Source organism: Armigeres subalbatus, chromosome 2 (genome assembly GCF_024139115.2).
Source record: "Armigeres subalbatus isolate Guangzhou_Male chromosome 2, GZ_Asu_2, whole genome shotgun sequence".
Lineage (NCBI taxonomy): Eukaryota > Metazoa > Arthropoda > Insecta > Diptera > Culicidae > Armigeres > Armigeres subalbatus.
The window spans coordinates 413786147-413804646 of NC_085140.1; the positions used below are offsets into that span (position 1 = coordinate 413786147).

The 18500-nt window shown below is 40.0% G+C and overlaps 1 protein-coding gene across 4 annotated transcripts in view; it reads right to left on the reverse strand.

The window, feature by feature from the left end:
- The window catches only part of LOC134213383 (uncharacterized), a 558528-nt gene that overhangs the window by 123082 nt on the left and 416946 nt on the right, over positions 1–18500 (reverse strand). For 3 of the 4 annotated variants that reach the window (XM_062692395.1, XM_062692396.1, XM_062692397.1), the window contains one exon: positions 2197–2433. In XM_062692395.1, coding sequence (XP_062548379.1) covers positions 2197–2433 — 237 coding nt within the window. Of the gene's footprint in view, positions 1–1135; positions 1276–2196; positions 2434–18500 lie in introns of those variants that run through there. The other variant, XM_062692398.1, reaches the window with a different exon arrangement.

An 18500-nucleotide genomic window follows, 5' to 3' on the forward strand; every position in this document is an offset into this window, starting at 1 on the left:
TTCAAAGAGTGGAGAATAGAGATAGTCAATGCAAATAATATAGGCAAGTGTTGGTATCGAATGCACAATAATTACGTTTGGTAGAAATTCCCATATGGTTTTAAAGGCAAAGGGAACAAATTACGTTGAGCTGTAAAGCCAAGTCATGATGCCACTACGATTATAGAGCTTTATGGTGTTTAACGAAGTTAGACGACTTGCGACGAAGTTTGGTTAAGATTTTTAATTGGGAGAAACATTCACTGATCTGACCTGCGGATGAAAGGTATTTGAGTCTGAAGTTTAAATTGGTAATTTTGTGACGAATGTTATTTTTTTAAAAGAATAAAAACGAGTTAGTTTCTCTGATATATTACAAAAGGAAAATTATATTTTTATGTCACTAGTATTTACTTTTGATGACGTAAGTAAGGGTTTTGGAATTGGTTCGGTCGAAGTAAAATCGGAGCGTCTGTGGGCAGCTTGTACGTCTATTGGACGGTAAAGTCCAACAGTACAGTCTCCAATTGAAATATTATTCCCTTGAAAATCTTGGTTTATTTAGTATGCTTCTGGAATGTTTTTATTGCATTGAAAGACAATCCCTTTCAATGCAATAAAAATTTCATTACTTGCAATTTATTTATTTTAAAATTGAAACAATCCACTTATGGAGTGATTGCATGAAAGGTTTCACTCTCAATGTTAAAAAATCTTTTTTTGACTATCTTCCTATCGTTTTTTGTGCTTTCTTCCGCTGTGTTTACTCTTTGAAATTGATTGAAAGCTTTGAGCCTACGAGTGCAACCCCCAACCGACCGAAACGACGAAACGCCTCCTCTTGGAGAGTAATCGATAAATGGTTTGAAAAATGATACCGATTGGAAACACCGAAAGCCACACAGAACAGAACACACACACACATATCAAGAATGGCTGGCCAATAGTCAGAAGTCAGAGACGATTTCCGTTTTGATGCCTCAACCAAATGCTGAAACACCGGTGCCGCAGTATACACAACTCGCAGGAGGAACACACAGTGAGAGCAACAGGAATACACACTAAACGTCATTTTACCCTCCAACCTAAACACGGAGGGCGTGGGACATGTGGGTGGCGTGGAAATAGGATGATGACTATTTTCAAGCATCATTACCCTGCTAAATGGTCGGTGCTGTGGCTCGAATAGGCAGCAGCCTTTGCGGAAGGAAACGCCAATGGACTCGACGGTGGCTGCGTCGCAGGCACATCCAGGACAAACAGCGAACTGGGCATAGCAGCAGCAGCAGCGGTCGGACTCGGACGATCCAAATCAATGGCCGATGCAGAGCAGTGCAACCGTTGATGATGGTGGGGTTGTTGTTGAAAGCTAGACGGCGGGGGTGCAGGTTGTGGAGAGAGAAACGGTAGAACGGACACAGTGGGAATAGCAAGCGAGAGGCTTCGATTGCGAAGAAATAAGAGAGAAGGATTTTTTTTTCCGGAAATGGAAATTCGATTAAGAATTTTTTGGGTGTTGTGGTCAGATGATGGAAGATCGATACGTAATTGGAGAGAAGTAAACAAAATGGAAAGCTATTATTTTGTCAGCTTATTATTTGTTGTGACGCATATTTCTCTAAGATGAAATGAATGAAATAATGGATCGTAGATTTTTTTTACTGAGCAGTGTCTTCAATAATAAATCGATAAGTGTTCATTGTAATTGTAATTTCTTACTGGTTAATTTTGAATAAACGTAAGAGAATACAATGATATCTTGTACAACTAACATCATCCTGAAAACAAATGGCTACAATGGATAAATTAATAATTATTGCAACTATGTGTCGTTAAATATAAAAGTAAAAAGAATTTAAAGCATAGTTTTCTACGACCCACTAAACCTGTTTTTATATGAAATGTCTAAGAAACAAATTGAATAAACTTTAGTTGTTATGGAACAATAGAGAGTGAGAGAAAGAGAGAAATAAGTACTGTAGTTACTACTTGTTTAATTACAGCCATAAATGAGAGAATAAAAACCTATGCACTCCTTACTACAGTAATGAATGTGAAGCCACTTGAAATTGAAACGCTACAAGAATAACAGAGTCGTAAAAGTAGAGAAGAACCAACAACAATGAGCTCTGTTTATCTTGGGCCATTAAAAATACATCCACTTGAAGGGATTCTACATCGTTCACTCACATCCAAAGAGAATTGATATCCACCTACCTTGGTCCCTCTATCCGTACGGCTTCGTCGTCCATTGGCATCCAGGTGCAGCGCCTGACATCTCCCGCTGGCAGGGTGGCACTGCTGCCAGTGACCATCGCACCTCCGGTTCCCGTGCCCGCTCCTCCGGCACTTCCCGCCAGAAACGATGTCGGTTTTCGACGGAAGTACGGATTATCCAGCTCATCGTCGTACTGTTGCAGAATGGATTTTGTGATGGGTCCCGGATTAATGTATCTGGAATGAATTATCGGAGGGGAATCGATCATTAGCACTAATTAGGCTTATTTTATGATATTCGGTTCGGTCTCCTCTCCAATATGCTGGAAAATTATCGTAAACCGAACGCCATTTAGATTGGTTAATCTATAATGCAAAATTTGGCTTTGAATACTGATACAATACCGTTTACAATATTCAAAAACGGGTTATTGGATTATAGAGTTCCTATTGAATTAAATTGTATTGTATATCATAGATGCATTTTCACCGTCTGATAGCGATGGAACGTCGACGACGAGTTCAGTTACAAGTTCCATATGGTTTTAAGGATCTCTGAATGATTGAACTATTTACGTTTCGATGTGGTTTGGGTGATCAAAACCATTTAAATATCTATCATATGAAAATGCGGCTTATCATTTTCCGCGCTTTAGCGAATAAGGTCATTGATATCCAAGATAATTTCCTTATTTTTTGTAATGATGAATTCATCTAAGATTTGTGAAAGATTCGTGCAGAAATATTAAAAGTTAAAGCAATCCATCTATGCGTAAATGATGCCAAGGTGTAGCGAGAATTTAACATGCTCACTAAGAAAACGAATAATTACCTATAGGAGAAGTTCCTAAAAATGAGTTAGAATTTTTCTTGTAAATAAATGTATTTTGGCCATAACACAGAATCCCAAAAGCTAAAAAATGTAAAAATCTAAGAATCTAAAAATCTAAAAATCTAAAAATCTAAAAATCTAAAAATCTAAAAATCTAAAAATCTAAAAATCTAAAAATCTAAAAATCTAAAAATCTAAAAATCTAAAAATCTAAAAATCTAAAAATCTAATAATCTAAAAATCTAAAAATCTTAAAATCTAAAAATCTAAAAATCTAAAAATCTAAAAATCTAAAAATCTAAAAATCTAAAAATCTAAAAATCTAAAAATCTAAAAATCTAAAAATCTAAAAATCTAAACATCTAAAAATCTAAAAATCTAAAAATCTAAAAATCTTAAAATCTAAAAATTTAAAAATATAAAAATCTAAAAATTTAAAAATCTAAAAATCTAAAAACCTAAAAATCTAAAAATCTAAAAATCTAAAAATCTAAAAATCTAAAAATCTAAAAATCTAAAAATCTAAAAATCTAAAAATCTAAAAATCTAAAAATCTAAAAATCTAAAAATCTAAATATCTAAAGATCTAAAAATCTAAAAATCTAAAAATCTAAAAATCTAAAAATCTAAAAATCTAAAAATTTAAAAATCTAAAAATATAAAAATCTAAAAATCTAAAAATCTAAAAATCTAAAAATCTAAAAATCTAAAAATCTAAAAATCTAAAAATCTAAAAATCTAAAAATCTAAAAATCTAAAAATCTAAAAATCTAAAAATCTAAAAATCAAAAAATCAAAAAATCTAAAAATCTAAAAATCTAAAAATCTAAAAATCTAAAAATCTAAAAATCTAAAAATCTAAAAATCTAAAAATCTAAAAATCTAAAAATCTAAAAATCTAAAAATTTAAAAATCTAAAAATCTAAAAACCTAAAAATCTAAAAATCTAAAAATTTAAAAATCTAAAATCTAAAAATCTAAAAATCTAAAAATCTAAAAAACTAAAAATTTAAAAATCTAAAAATCTAGAAATCTAAAAATCTAAAAATCTAAAAATCTAAAAATCTAAAAATTTTTTTTTTTTTTTTTTTTGTGGTTTAAAATTCAGTTTATTTTGTCAAACAGTGTTAGTATTTATAATGTTGTTGCAATTTCAAAAATCTAATGTTAATTCAAACTCCAAAACGTTAACATCAATTATACCATTACATTTTATAATGAAGCAGATGTAATTATGAAGCATTTTCAGAATTTTTACTCGAGTTGTCTTCCGAATACCTGGCAGAGCAGGCCTCGCGAGGTCATCGAATGATAGTCGTCTCCATCCACCCATTACTTCCGCCAGCTTCTGCTGCAGGACCGTCCATGCCGGGCCGACACGAGCGCAGGAAGAGAATTTATGCTGAAGCGTTTCAAGATTGCCACAGTGTTGGCAGTTTTCGTCGGCTGCTAGTTGCATCACATACAGCAGTTTGCGGTGCTCAGTTTTTCCGTTCACGAAAAGGTAGAGTTGTGTTCGTTGTGCTGATGAGAGCTCTTTCATGCATATGTTGCGCCACGCGCGTGGCCAGTCAACTGCCGGACTGTTGCGTTCCACCTTTGGCAGCTCAGTTTGCAGTACTAGGTGCTGGTGGATTTGATCGGCGGAGGGGTTTTGTAGGATTTGGCGGGGAATGTGGGATAAATTTGAAAGGATTTGTTTGATGTCGGGATTGTCCATTGGAGTTACTGGGCGAGGAGTTGCGTGGAAAATAAGGGATTTGTAGTGAGGAATGGAATCGATCTCTTTAATATGTCTATTTATTGCTAGACTCTTCGCTTTCAGCGCCGGAACTGCCAGGCCTAAGCCACCGTGCTCCTTCTTCCGAACAAGTTGCATTATGGGAACGCGGGCGACTATTCCTCTCCATAGGAATGTTCCCATCGACGACGTGATTTTGGCCGTATGAATGGCGAACGGTGGTAGCACCGAAGACAGGTACCACAATTTCGCCGTGCCAAACGTGTTCAGCATGAGCACCTTCTGGTGCAATGTGAGTTTCCTTAACGATTGCAGCCACATTTGCTGCGCAAACTTGCCCACCATTGCGTTCCAATTAATTGTTGTCATCAATCGAATTGAGTTTGCGAAGGAAATACCCAAAATTTTGACTACATGAGTAGTCTGTAGCCACTGGGTTTCAAACATATTCCCTTCGCAAACCCCCACATTCACCGCAACAGTTTTGCGCAAATTCAGTTGCGCTCCGGCGGCAAGACCAAAACGACGAAAAACTTCCCTCATCGCCTCGATCTGCCACGGTGACGTTACGATCACGCTGATGTCGTCGGCGTACGCAACAAGCAAATCTTCCCCACACACTTGTTCGAGCCGGCACACCAGTGGATGAAGGTAAAGGACGAAGAGGTGCATGGACAAAGGGTCGCCTTGCCGCACCGAACGAGAAATATCGAACGAACGAGAGAGGTGCCCATTCACAAGTAGCCGGGAAGTGGACCGGCTGGCAATCCGTGCGAGAAGAGCAATGAGTTCCTCATTGAATCCGAGCGACCGCATGGTGTCGAAGAGAAACGAATGCCGAACCCGATCGAAGGCGTTCTCGAGATCAAAACTGATGATGAGCTTACCGGGGCGACGGTGGTGACGGAGGCTAGCTATCCGATCTTTCAGAGCAAGAGTGGCCTGGAAGATGTTGCGCTCTGCGTTTGAACATTTCTGTCCGGCGCTCAAAATACGGTGAGCTTGCATGACGCGTTCTAGCCGGGTTTTGATAATGCGAGAGAGAAGTTTGTAATCACTGTTTAGCAGCGATATCGGCCGGTACGCTCGGGCCGTATTTTCTCCACCCTTCTTTTTTACCAGCACAATGATACCCTCCACAAAGGCATGCGGGAGATTGCCGGTGAGTGCTTCATTAAGAAGCAGGTTCAGTTCACGATGGATGACATTGAACATACACGCTTAAAATCAATAACACAGAGATGTGTTTGCATCACACAAAACGGACCTAATGCGGAACATCCCCTAGATGAGCGACAGTTACACAGGCACAAAAATGCCTCGTACGGTCGTGATAACGGTTCTTTTCAACATGTTAACGTTTGTACAGATTCCTTGTTTCATGAGGAACCAAATACTGTTGAAAATATTGAAATCCAAGCTTCAATAAAACCACACGAGCTATTTTTGTGGCTGTGTAACTATCGCTCATCTAGGGGATGTTCCGCATTAGGTCCGTTTTGTGTGATGCAAACACATCTCTGTGTTATTGATTTTAAGCGTGTAACGAAGGTAGAACTCTCGTGGGATACCGTCAGCTCCGGGAGATCGTTTCGGTGCGCTCGCTCTAATAGCAGACAAAATTTCCGCTGTTGTGATCTCTTCCGTACATGCTTCATTCAGTGGATCGTCTGGTGGTATTATTCGCTCACAAACAAACCCATCCTCGTTGTTGTCTGCCGCTTCTTCCGTGTAGAGGCTCGAGAAAAAGGCGAACAGATTTGCTTCGATTTCATGGGGCTCATCAGCTACCTCGTTGTCAGCCGTTTGCAGCTGCGTAATGGTTGTTTTTTTCCGTCGTCTTTCCCCCAGCTGGAAGATCGACATGGGCTCTCCCGCCAGGTGGGTTTCGTTTATACGCATAAACGTGTGGGAAAAATTCCGTTGCAGTGACAGCATTTCACCTTTCAAACGGTTTATGGTGGTCAACATTTCGGGATGTTGATAGTACCCATCGTAAGCTAGCCTTAGTTGCGCATAGAGACGCTGGTGCGCATCGTGGAAATCCTCGAAAATGGAACGAGATTTCCACTTAAAGAACGTTTTGATTTTGGGCTTAGCGTACGACAGCCACCATTCCATCCACGACCCGTAGTTTCTGCGCTGCCGAGTCCAATATTGCCACTTATAATGGAACTCGGCAACGTTTTCTTCCGTCAGAAGATGCGGCCGCAGGGCCCAAAATCCGCGCCCGGGCTCATGTCCCAGTGGGGGGAGACATAATCTTACCGTCAGCGCTTTATGGTCTGTGAAGCAGCAGACGTGCGTGTAGGCGGACTGCAGATTATTCCGCAGACCAGCGCTTACGTACATGCGATCTAATCAGGATTGTGCGTTCCGGTTGATGTACGTGAACCCGGGATCTCGCGGGCACAACTTTTCCACACGTCATGCATCTGCAATTGTTGGACGGCTGTTTTGAGGACGGGCTTGTGTTCGGGCTGGACGAATCGCATGCGCGCAGTACGCAATTGAAATCGCCAGCGATGATGACGTTTGCGGTGCGGTGACGGAGGTAGTAGGCCAGCGTGCCATTGAAGAAATCTTCTCTGGCCGCTCGCTGCGCAGTGCCGGAGGGAGCGTAAACATTACAGATGGTCGTGTCGTGCAGTCTCAGCGCGATCAACCGGCTGTCCAAACTTTTCTCGACGTGAGAGACGTGGATGTGATCCTTCACTGCAACAGCTGTGCCTCTCCTCGTGTGGTCCACGTTCGCGAAAACGATAAAGCCAGGCAAGTGTTCGTTCTCGACTTCCTGCAGACACACGATATCGAGACTTTGGCTGCTGATGAAGGTTCGGAGTGCGTTCAGTTTTGTTTGGTTCGTGATGGTTCCGATATTTATCGACGCGAGATTGTAGGACGCGAGAGCCATTTATGGTTTGTAGTTCTCGTCCCGCTCGTCGTCTCCGTCGTCGCACCGTTGTTTCTTGCCGGGAGGACGCCCTCGGCTTCGGCTACTTCTTGTCGATGACGAAGAATCATCTGTTTCGTTGCCGGCAGTTCGGCTTTGCGACCGAATCGCGCTTACAGGCTTTCTGAATATATCCACTAATACCACTTCGGCGCATTGTGGTTGTGTGGTTGTTCGCAACGACGACGATGAAGAGCTGCGTGCCTGCTGTATTTGCAACAGTGGGCTGGGGGACACCGTTCGTGCGGTGCTTGCAGCTGGCTGACTTGTTGAGTGATTGTTTGAGCTAGACGGTTCGGTCTCACTCGTTGGCTTCGGTAGCTCGGGAAAGGCTTCCAGCGATGCTGGTCGAGGAGCGACAGAGCGCTGGCCGACCGGTTTAACGATCGGGGGTTGGCGCCGTTTGCCTTCTGCGGTGGTTGTCGTGGTCCAGCCTGCTTCGTCACGTTGGCGTAGCTCTTTTGGACCAGTAGTTTCTTGTTTTTCACACAAGACATGCCAGTGTGGGCCTGCTCTTTGCAGTGTTTGCAAGAGGGAATCTGCCGCTCGAAGACGATATACGCCTGCTGGCCATCGATCGTGACCCACGAATCGATGTTGCGTTTTATGAGCATACGAGCCGACCATATGCCGAGCGGAATTCCACCGAACTCGAAACCATCACCCCACGTTAATTCCCGCAGCGAGATCACTTCTCCGAACGCACTGAGGAACTCAACTATCTTCTCTTCGGAAACGTTTTCCGGCAAATCATGCACTTTGACTTCTACACTTCCATCTTCTATGGTTATTCGAAGCTTGTGCTTCTTCCCGCAATGTCCACTTCGTGTTTTTCATCGTGATCATCCACGATTTTTTGTGCGAGCGTCAGGTCCTTGACCTTGACGAACGCACATTGTTCACCGCGATGGCACTGGAGTCTCTCCACGTCTTCTTTCTTCAGTCCAAGCACTGTGCGGCAAAAGCCATGCACCTTCTCGAATGATGGCTTCACTGGGAAGCGCGAGTAATCGATTCGGAAAGTGTTTTCTCGCCTCATCGCGAATCACTAGAAGCGCGCGACGCGGCACGGACGAATGAAAAATAAACCACCGGATTTAAATCGCTTGACTTTCGGAGAGCGCAATCGAAAACACGTCTGCTCGTCTCAGAAGTTGAGCGGTAACTGTAAAATCTAAAAATCTAAAAATTAAAAAATCTAAAAAGCTAAAAATCTAAAAATCTAAAAATCTAAAAATCTAAAAATCTAAAAATCTAAAGATCTAAAAATCTAAAAATCTAAAAATCTAAAAATCTAAAAATCTAAAAACCTAAAAATCTAAAAACCTAAAAATCTAAAAATCTAAAAATCTAAAAATTTAAAAATCTAAAATCTAAAAATCTAAAAATCTAAAAATCTAAAAATCTAAAAATCTAAAAATCTAAAAATCTAAAAATTTAAAAATCTAAAAATCTAAAAATCTAAAAATCTAAAAATCTGAAAATCTTAAAATCTAAAAATCTAAAAATCTAAAAATCTAAAAATCTAAAAATCTAAAAATCTAAAAATCTAAAAATCTAAAAATCTAAAAATCTAAAAATCTAAAAATCTAAAAATCTAAAAATCTAAAATCTAAAAATCTAAAATCTAAAAATCTAAAAATCTAAAAATCTAAAAATCTAAAAATCTAAAAATCTAAAAATCTAAAAATCTAAAAATCTAAAAATCTAAAAATCTAAAAATCTAAAAATCTAAAAATCTAAAAATCTAAAAAACTAAAAATCTAAAAATTTAAAAATCTAAAAATCTAAAAATCTAAAAACCTAACAATCTATAAATCTAAAAATCTAAAAATCTAAAAATCTAAAAATCTAAAAATCTAAAAATCTAAAAATCTAAAAATCTAAAAATCTAAAAATCTAAAAATCTAAAAATCTAAAAATCTAAAAATCTAAAAATCTAAAAATCTAAAAATCTAAAAATCTAAAAATCTAAAAATCTAAAAATCTTAGAGTCTAAAAATCTAAAAATCCAAAAATCTTGAAATCTAAAAATCTAAAAATCTAAAAATCTAAAAATCTAAAAATCTAAAAATCTAAAAATCTAAAAATCTAAAAATCTAAAAATCTAAAAATCTAAAAATCTAAAAATCTAAAAATCTAAAAATCTAAAAATCTAAAAATCTAAAAATTTAAAAATCTAAAAATTTAAAAATTTAGAAATCTAAAATCTATAAATCTAAAGATTTAAAAATACAAAATCTAAAAATCTAAAAATCTAAAAATTTAGAAACCTAAAATCTAAAAATCTAAAGGTCTAAAAATCTAAAAATCTAAAAATCTAAAAATCTAAAAATCTAAAAATCTAAAAATCTAAAAATCTAAAAATCTAAAAATTTAAAAATCTAAAAATCTAGAAATCTAAAAATCTAAAAATCTAAAAATCTAAAAATCTAAAAATCTAAAAATCTAAAAATCTAAAAATCTAAAAATCTAAAAATCTAAAAATCTAAAAATCTAAAAATCTAAAAATCTAAACATCTAAAAATCTAAAACTCTAAAAATCTAAAAATCTTAAAGTCTCAAAATTCAACAATCTAAAAATCTCAAAATCTAATGATCTAGAAATCTTAAAATCTTCAAATCTAAAAATCTATAAATTTAAAAAGTTAAAAAATTTAAAATTTTAATAAATCTAATTTTTTTTTTGATCTAGAAATTTGTGAGAAACGAGCCAAACTGGGTACTTCTCATGGCATTGGAAAAGTGTGAAAAAGGATAATCACTCAACAGCCCTTTTTTCGCGAAACGATTTATATGAGATATTCTGCATGAGTGAGTTAGAGTGATTCAAATTGTGACTTTTTTGCTCCCCGATGCTTAAACGATTGCATTTGCCTAAATTTTTAGCTAATTTGGATGCAATTTGAGAGAGCACGCGCAGTTTAAAGTTTGTATGGACATTGCTCTGAAAATCGACCCTTATGAGAGAAATCGTTTCTTGAGGTGGCCCATGAAGTATTTTAATATAATCAACATAGTTGATTGCATAGTTGACTGCATAGAATATTTCGTATGCTGAAAGCCAATTGTTGTGCAGGGATTTGTCATTTGGAAGCAAAGTTGTGAAGTAAACTAAAAGGGTAATTATTGATATTGATGTTATTCTTATGTTGCCAATGAACTCATATATTATTAGAGCTTAATGAGAAGCGTTTAGGAATGGTTTTCCACAAAAATCACTGCGCGCGCTCACTCAAATTACAAACTATTACCGACTATTGGGAAGTTCAGCGACAGAAACGACAGAAAGCGACAGCGACAGAAAACGACCTACGATTAATTGATTTCGCCGCCTCCGAGAATATGACTATTCGCAGCACCTACTTCCACCACAGCCTCCCGTATTGGTACACCTGGAGACACCACCACTGCAGACAGAATCACAAATAGACCACGTTCTGATTGATGGACGGCACTTCTCCGACATTATCGACGTCAGGACATATAGTGGCGCTAACATCGACTCTGACCACTATCTGAAGACTGACTGAAGCAACCTGATGTCGCCACTGCATACGCGCCGTATCTCGAGGCAGCGTTGCCGGAAGAGGGTGAGCTTGATGGGCCCCTCTTGAGGACTGCAGGAATACAGTCATAGCATGGTATATGGGACGTAGTCGACGGAACGTTTGGTTCGATGAAGAGAGCAGACAGATTCTGGAGGAATCTGTCTGCTCTCTTCATCGGACGCAGCGCGGGCGGTCGCGCTGCAGCAAATTACCCGGCAGAACGTGGAACGTTATAGACGGAAGCGGAGACAGAAGACCCGCCTTTTCAGGAGAAGAAACGCCTCCTGGAAGATGCGGAGTGCGAGGAGATGGAACAGCTGTGCCGTTCTCAAGAAACACGCAAGTTCTATCAGAAGCTCAACGCATCCCGCAAAGGCTTCGAGCCGCGAGCCGAAGTGTGCCGGGAAAAGGATGGGAGGATCTTGATGGACGAACGTGTGGTGATGGAAAGGTGGAAGCAGCACTACGAGGAACATTTGAATGGTGCTGAGAGTACAGGCAGTGAAAGTCAATGCAGCGAAGGAGATGACTACGTTAGTGCAGCGGACGATGGAAGCCAACCAGCCCCCACTTTTAGGGAAGTTAAGGATGCCATCCAACAGCTAAAGACCAATAAAGCAGCTGGTAAGGATGGTATTGGAGCGGAGCTTATCAAGATGGGTCCGGAAAAGCTAGCCACTTGCCTGCACAAATTGATAGTCAGAATCTGGGAAACTGAACAGCTACCGGAGGAGTGGAAGAAAGGGGTTATACGCCTCATCTACAAGAAAGGCAACACGCTGGAGTGTGAGAACTTTCGAGCGATCACCATCCTTAAAGCCGTCAAAAAAGTGATATCCCAGATCATCTTTCGTCGTCTGTCACCAGTAGTGAATGAGATCGTTGGAAGTTATCGAGCCGGCCTCGTTGACGGCCGCACGACAACGGACCAGATCTTCACTGTACGGCAAATCCTTCAAAACTGCCGTGAATACCAGGTCCCAACGCACCATCTGTTCGTTGATTTCAAGGCGGCATACGACGGTATAGACCGCGTAGAGCTATGGAAAATTGTGGACGAGAACAGCTTCCCTGGGAAGCTTACCAGACTGATCAAAGCAACGGTGGATGGTGTGCAAAACTGTGTGAGGATTTCGGGCGAATACTCCAGTTTGTTCCAATCGCGTCGGGGACTAAGACAAGGTGATGGACTCTCGTGCCTGTTGTTCAACATTGCGCTAGAAGGTGTCATGCGGAGAGCCGGGGTACGATTTTCAACAGATCCAGTCAATTTATTTGTTTCGCGGATGATATGAACATTGTCGGCCGAACATTTGCAAAGGTGGCAGAATTGTACACCCGCTTAAAACGTGAAGCAACAAAAGTTGGACTGGTGGTGAATGCATCAAAGACAAAGTACATGCTTATGGGCGGAACCGAGCGCGACAGGGCCCACCAGGGAAGCAGTGTTACGATAGACGGGGATGCCTTCGAGGTGGTCGAGGAATACCTCTACCTCGGATACGGGCTCCAGAAGAAACTGCGATCAAAAAAGATTCACCACCGCACCGTACCAAATGTGTCATGTACAAGACACTAATAAGACCGGTAGTCCTCTACGGACATGAAACATGGACAATGCTCGAGGAGGACTTGCAAGCACTCGGAGTATTCGAGAGACGGGTGCTTAGGACCATCTTTGGCGGTGTGCAAGAAGACGGTGTGTGGCGGCGAAGAATGAACCATGAGCTCGCCCAACTCTACGGCGAACCCAGTATCCAGAAGGTAGCTAAAGCCGGAAGGGTACGATGGGCAGGACATGTTGCAAGAATGCCGGACAGCAACCTTGCAAAGATGGTGTTCGCTTCCGATCCGGCAGGTACGAGACGGCGTGGAGCGTAGCGAGGAAGATGGGCAGACCAGGTGCAAAACGACTTGGCGAGCGTGGGGCTTATTCGAGGATGGAGAGATGCGGCTCGAATCGTGTATTGTGCCGTCAAATTGTTGATTCCGTGTTATCTATTTAGATGTGGACTTAATAAATGAAAATGAACGAACTAAAGCATAACATTTCTTTTATGCTAACGATTGGAAGGCTTAAAACGATTATTGAACGTTGATCCATGTGACTCTTCGTAGTTCTGTGCTGAATCAGCACTAATTGAGATAATGTTCTCCATTACTTCGAATACGATTGACACGACCTGTCGCTAACTTTCGGACCTGAGACATATCATCTACGGACATATTTCTCACTTGTTTTGAAATGAGTGTTACACCCACTATTTTTGTACACGTTTGGTATTTCTTAATTTCTCGGGTAACCTAAACTTTTATAGCTTTTGAAATACCACCTAAATTTTCTTTGATATTTTGTGATTTTTTTCGTGGGTGAACTCATAGTTTCATTGACGCTAAAGGTCATATTCGACTAATCCCCAACCGTGTAAAAAAATAATCGGGTGTAATCAAAAGAACACTATAGTGATTGATTTCGGCATTCTCGGTGATCGCTTTGACACAGGATAAAGGCAACAGTTCCTCGAATAGAATATCCAACTACAGCTGGGTCTTCACAATAACAGGCACATGGTGTTTTACGAAGACAAAGGCTTCAAAAACAATCCCGGAGAGAGCTTTGACTATGTAGCACATCACAGTAATTGATTTCTTGGAAGTTACTGAGAAGCTATGTCAGTGATACGTGAACGCTAGAAGAATTATTTTCCTGGCAGTTTCAACGGTGTTCGCATTTTTCATATGAAAATCAAACAACCAGTTCTGAAAATCAAACAGCCACATTTTTTTGTATGCTAGACTGATTAATTTACTTTTCTTAAAAATAACATTATTTGTGTCCATTTTATTTTTACTAGAGTCAACCTGCCTGGCTCTTAAAAAGATACACATCCGCCCGTATACACAAATTGAGAATGGCTGCTCTGTGCTATTAGAGGTTTTGTTCAATTAAAAACATTTGTTTGTTCCCAATTAAATTACCCAGTAAAGTGGACCCCACTCACCCACAAGCTGCAATGTATCCAATATAGCACAATCCGAGCTGACAGAAACCCGATCTGGGAATGCACGTCATGACATCTTCCGCTTTCAGCTCGGTCTTCGTCGCATTTCTGTTCCGTGTTTGTCCGCTTCTCGGTATCAAGTTTTTTGCTCGCTTTTTATTATTCAGTCAGGTGCCCTCCCCAGCCAGCCAGCCATCCGGCGTACTTCTCGCCAGCTCAAATTTCAAACAGCAAGCACGCTACTGTTGCAGGTTCATGCAAACTTTTTAATCCGGACCACACGTTTTTGCTAAGCCCCAAGCGCAATCTAACTCAGCCACATTCTCATGGTTGCACATCACCGACATCATGCCACTACAGGACTAGGACTAGTGGTGGAAGCGTTCCCATGTCAGGAAAAGAAGTTTTTACTACATTTTCTACCTGATTGTCATCGCTGTCATCAGTGTCGTCTATTATTCAACTGCTCGCCGTTTGGCAAAAGGATGAAAGTAGTTTCTCGCGAGGGAGTTGCATAGCAGTGCACTGCGTTCGGTAGATGCTGTTCGTTATTAGAGCTTGACGGGATTGCTGCGATAAATGTATGTTCCGAACGGAGAACCACTAATCTGCATGTATTATTCGTAGAAATTAATTCAATTCCGGTATGGAAGAGGATTTTTGTCAGCACTTTTGGGGTTGATCGGGGGAAAAAGTACGAATTGTGTGATACTTTCGAAGTTTGGTTTGATTTAAAAATTAACATCGGCTTCGAGGCAAGAGCAGGGAAGATTATCTGGTATGCATACATAATGCAGCAGCAGTCATCTCATGTTTGCATAAATTGTATTCTTAGTGGTGTGATTTTCATTCCGAATAATTAATGATAGGGTAACGGCAAACTTTTGCATCCAAGCCTAGGCTAGAGTATCGTCGACATGTATAGCTGTTACTAAATAATAATGACTTTTAATGAAAATTACATTACTGACGTTTCTTGACATATTATTTTTAGGCTACCAATAATCGTTTTCCTCCTAAATTTTGGGTGTTTATAAACATTTTTTTTGTGTCTTTATTAAGGAGATTTTCAGCCCGAGACTGGCTCGTCTCCGGAAATTAGCCTTTAGCCGTAGATTAGCCTTCGGTCGTTAAATCGATTTGGTTCAAATTGTTTATATTGTTTTTTCTCCAAGAACAAAGCCTATGTCAGTTGCTATATGCTCAATATGTTTCTAGAAGGGTTGATTATTCCGCACCATCGATGATCAGAGAAGGATCCCAGAGAGAAGATGATAAATTCAAATACCAGGGATTGTGATAAAACTCTAAAAATAAGTTTCTTACTACCCGGAAGACAGCTGAAACATGTGGGTTTTGTTAATTCGTTCAAACATTTTCAAACTTGTGAATGAGTGAAGGTTAAAGCTGATGAATACAACATCCAATTCCAATGAATAAAGAAGCTTTACTTCACTTGAAATCTATTTTTGTTCAATACCGAATAGAATTTCTACGTACATTCGCACTTGAAAACATATCCATTGAACACTCCTTCTCAGTTCATGCAATACGAGACACATAGATAAGCCCTACTAACCACTCATGACACCACTAACCACTAAACCACTCACAGCCACCACCACCCAGTCATGCCACCCTACACCAATTTGCCCAATCATCAACTCGTTGCCGTCATCATCGACCGTGTGCCAATTTTCCTACGGACATTCTTATCGTGCTTTGGCAAACCACACGGCAGACCATTCCGCCCCGCTCGATGCCCAGCAAGAGTGGTCGGTATTGGCATTGCAGACATGCAGCATCCCAAAATATTATTAGCTGCACACTATCAATGCGATGCGGAGCTCTCCGACTTTGATCGAATTAAGCTTGGGTAACTCGGTTCATCAAGTGGATAGGAGCACAGTGTAGGACTCCATCCTCATGAGATATGCGGTATGCCCCATGGGGTTTGTACTCTCGCCTCTATGTATGGGAAATGGTTATTGTGCTGAAAACGACGTTGCAGTGTGCATAATTCAGACTAGCACCAGAGTACATGCACTCATAAAAAGATGACTTTATCGGTCCGACGACCACCAGGTAGTTGGAACGAAAACGATGCAAGCTAAGGTTCATGGCGTCGTGTTGGGTATCATTATTAAGCAGGAATTGCGAAGCTCGATGGTGAGGTGTTTAAGGCACGGCTTATGTTGCTCAACGGATAGTCTTGCTCCTATAGGACGATTAGCAATTGGAAGTTTTCTCATTCATAAAGGGACTACTCTTCAACTAGACTTTGCTATTATTTAAATTTTCAAATAAATGCCATACATATATGTGCAGTTAGTAGTACATACAATTGGATATACAGTCAGAAAATAACGATCTTAACAATGTATGATTCTTTTAATGACTTGTATCACATTCGGGTACCACTCCTGTATCTTCTTGAATGACCATCAACGTATGCAATAGACGCATTCTATTATATGTACCACAAAGTACTGTACCCACTTGTATTAATGTACCCTTTTAAATAGATTGAAAAATATCTGGTTATATGTGTGGGTCTCTAGTCGTGTAGATCTTGCTTCAGGTATTCCTTGGATGGCCATGAACTTATAACATAAACGCATTCTATCCTCTGCATTAATGAACACAGGTCCAAGCTCCACGGGGTTCTCGAAGAACTTTAAATACTTGATGATGAACTGCTTATTGTGCGTGAACATATCAACATGGATCTGCAGCACTCATGAATACGCCGGAAATGCTTTCAGATAAACTGATAGATCTGAGGTCCTAACTCCATGGGGTTCTTGAATGACTCAGGTTACTTAAAAATAGGGAAGATCTGCTTATGAGGTATCCATATGTCATCGTGAACCTATAGCTCTTGATAATTCACTTGAAATACCTGTTGCCTAATTGCTAGACCTTAAATACTATTTCAAGTCTTCTTGGGGCCCCAAGAACATCTCTAGGCCTTAAACAATTGGACAACTTATGCTGTATGGTATACCAATATGCATGGGCGTAGCCAGGATTTCGAGGGCTTAGCCAGGATTTCGGGCAACTTTTTTAGGTCTTCTGAATCGTAGTTTTATAGTAGTTTTATAAAAACACGTGAATATTAGTGCATGGCACTATTTCCTTTAAAGTTCCAAAAACTTTCAAACCAAATCCACAACCAACAGTAAAGGCTGGATCACAATAGTGCGTTGCGCTGGGCGTTAAGTCATCGTTTTGTACTAAAACGCAATGTCAATCAACGTCACGCATTCACGCTTACAAAGCCACGTTTGCGTTGGGCGTTTATTTAACAACAAGTCCGCAGAACTGCCAGTAAACAAAAATCTTCGAATCTCTTGTGTAAATTCCATAAAATTTTCCGTGAAAGTTTCGAATAATTTCTTGTGAAAATTTCAAAGAATTTCTCCAGGAATTCCACCGAAAATGTATACAGAAATTAGACCGAAAATGGAATGGAATTTTCGGAGGAATTCCTAAATTGATTCCCAAAGAAATCCTGAAATAGTTCCGATGGAAACTTCAAGATTTCCGCTGGGAGATCCTCCGGGAATTCTTCCAGGAGTTTCACCGGCAGTTCCTTCAAGAACTCCTCCAGGATTTCCTCCGAGAATTGTTCCGGTAGTTCTATCGTCAGTTTGTCTGAAAATTCTTCCAGGAATCTCTCCAGAATTGGAATTCATTTTGGCTTCTTCAGGAATTTATAAAGGAATTCCACCAGAAGCTCCTCCGAGAATTTCCGAGAAGGTCCTCTGATGATGATGATGATGGTCTAGCTACATACCCCTACAAAGATTTCAGCTAGACGAGATTTGTCTACTCTGAACTCTCCAAGTTTTTTTCCCAACTCCCCACTGATCGCAAGGACCTGGCCAGGTGTTGAACAAAGGGATCGTTGAACATGCCAAGCCCCAGGCTGTTTTTTCTGGCGCATCTAACGTCCCTATCGACAGCCAACCCAGGATAGTGTGCGGTCAGATATGCTATGCTATGCTATGCTAAGATGAACTCTCCAAGTTTTTTTTTCGAAAATGCTTCTGGTAGTTTCACTGTCAGTTCCTCCGGGGGTTCCTTTGGAAATTTCTTTGGAAGTTTCTTCAGAAATTTTTCCGAAAGTTCCTCCGGGAATTCCACCGGAAATTCATTCGGGAGTTGCTCCGGGAATTCCTCAGGGAGTTCCACCAGTAGCTCTCCCAGGAAATATTCAGGC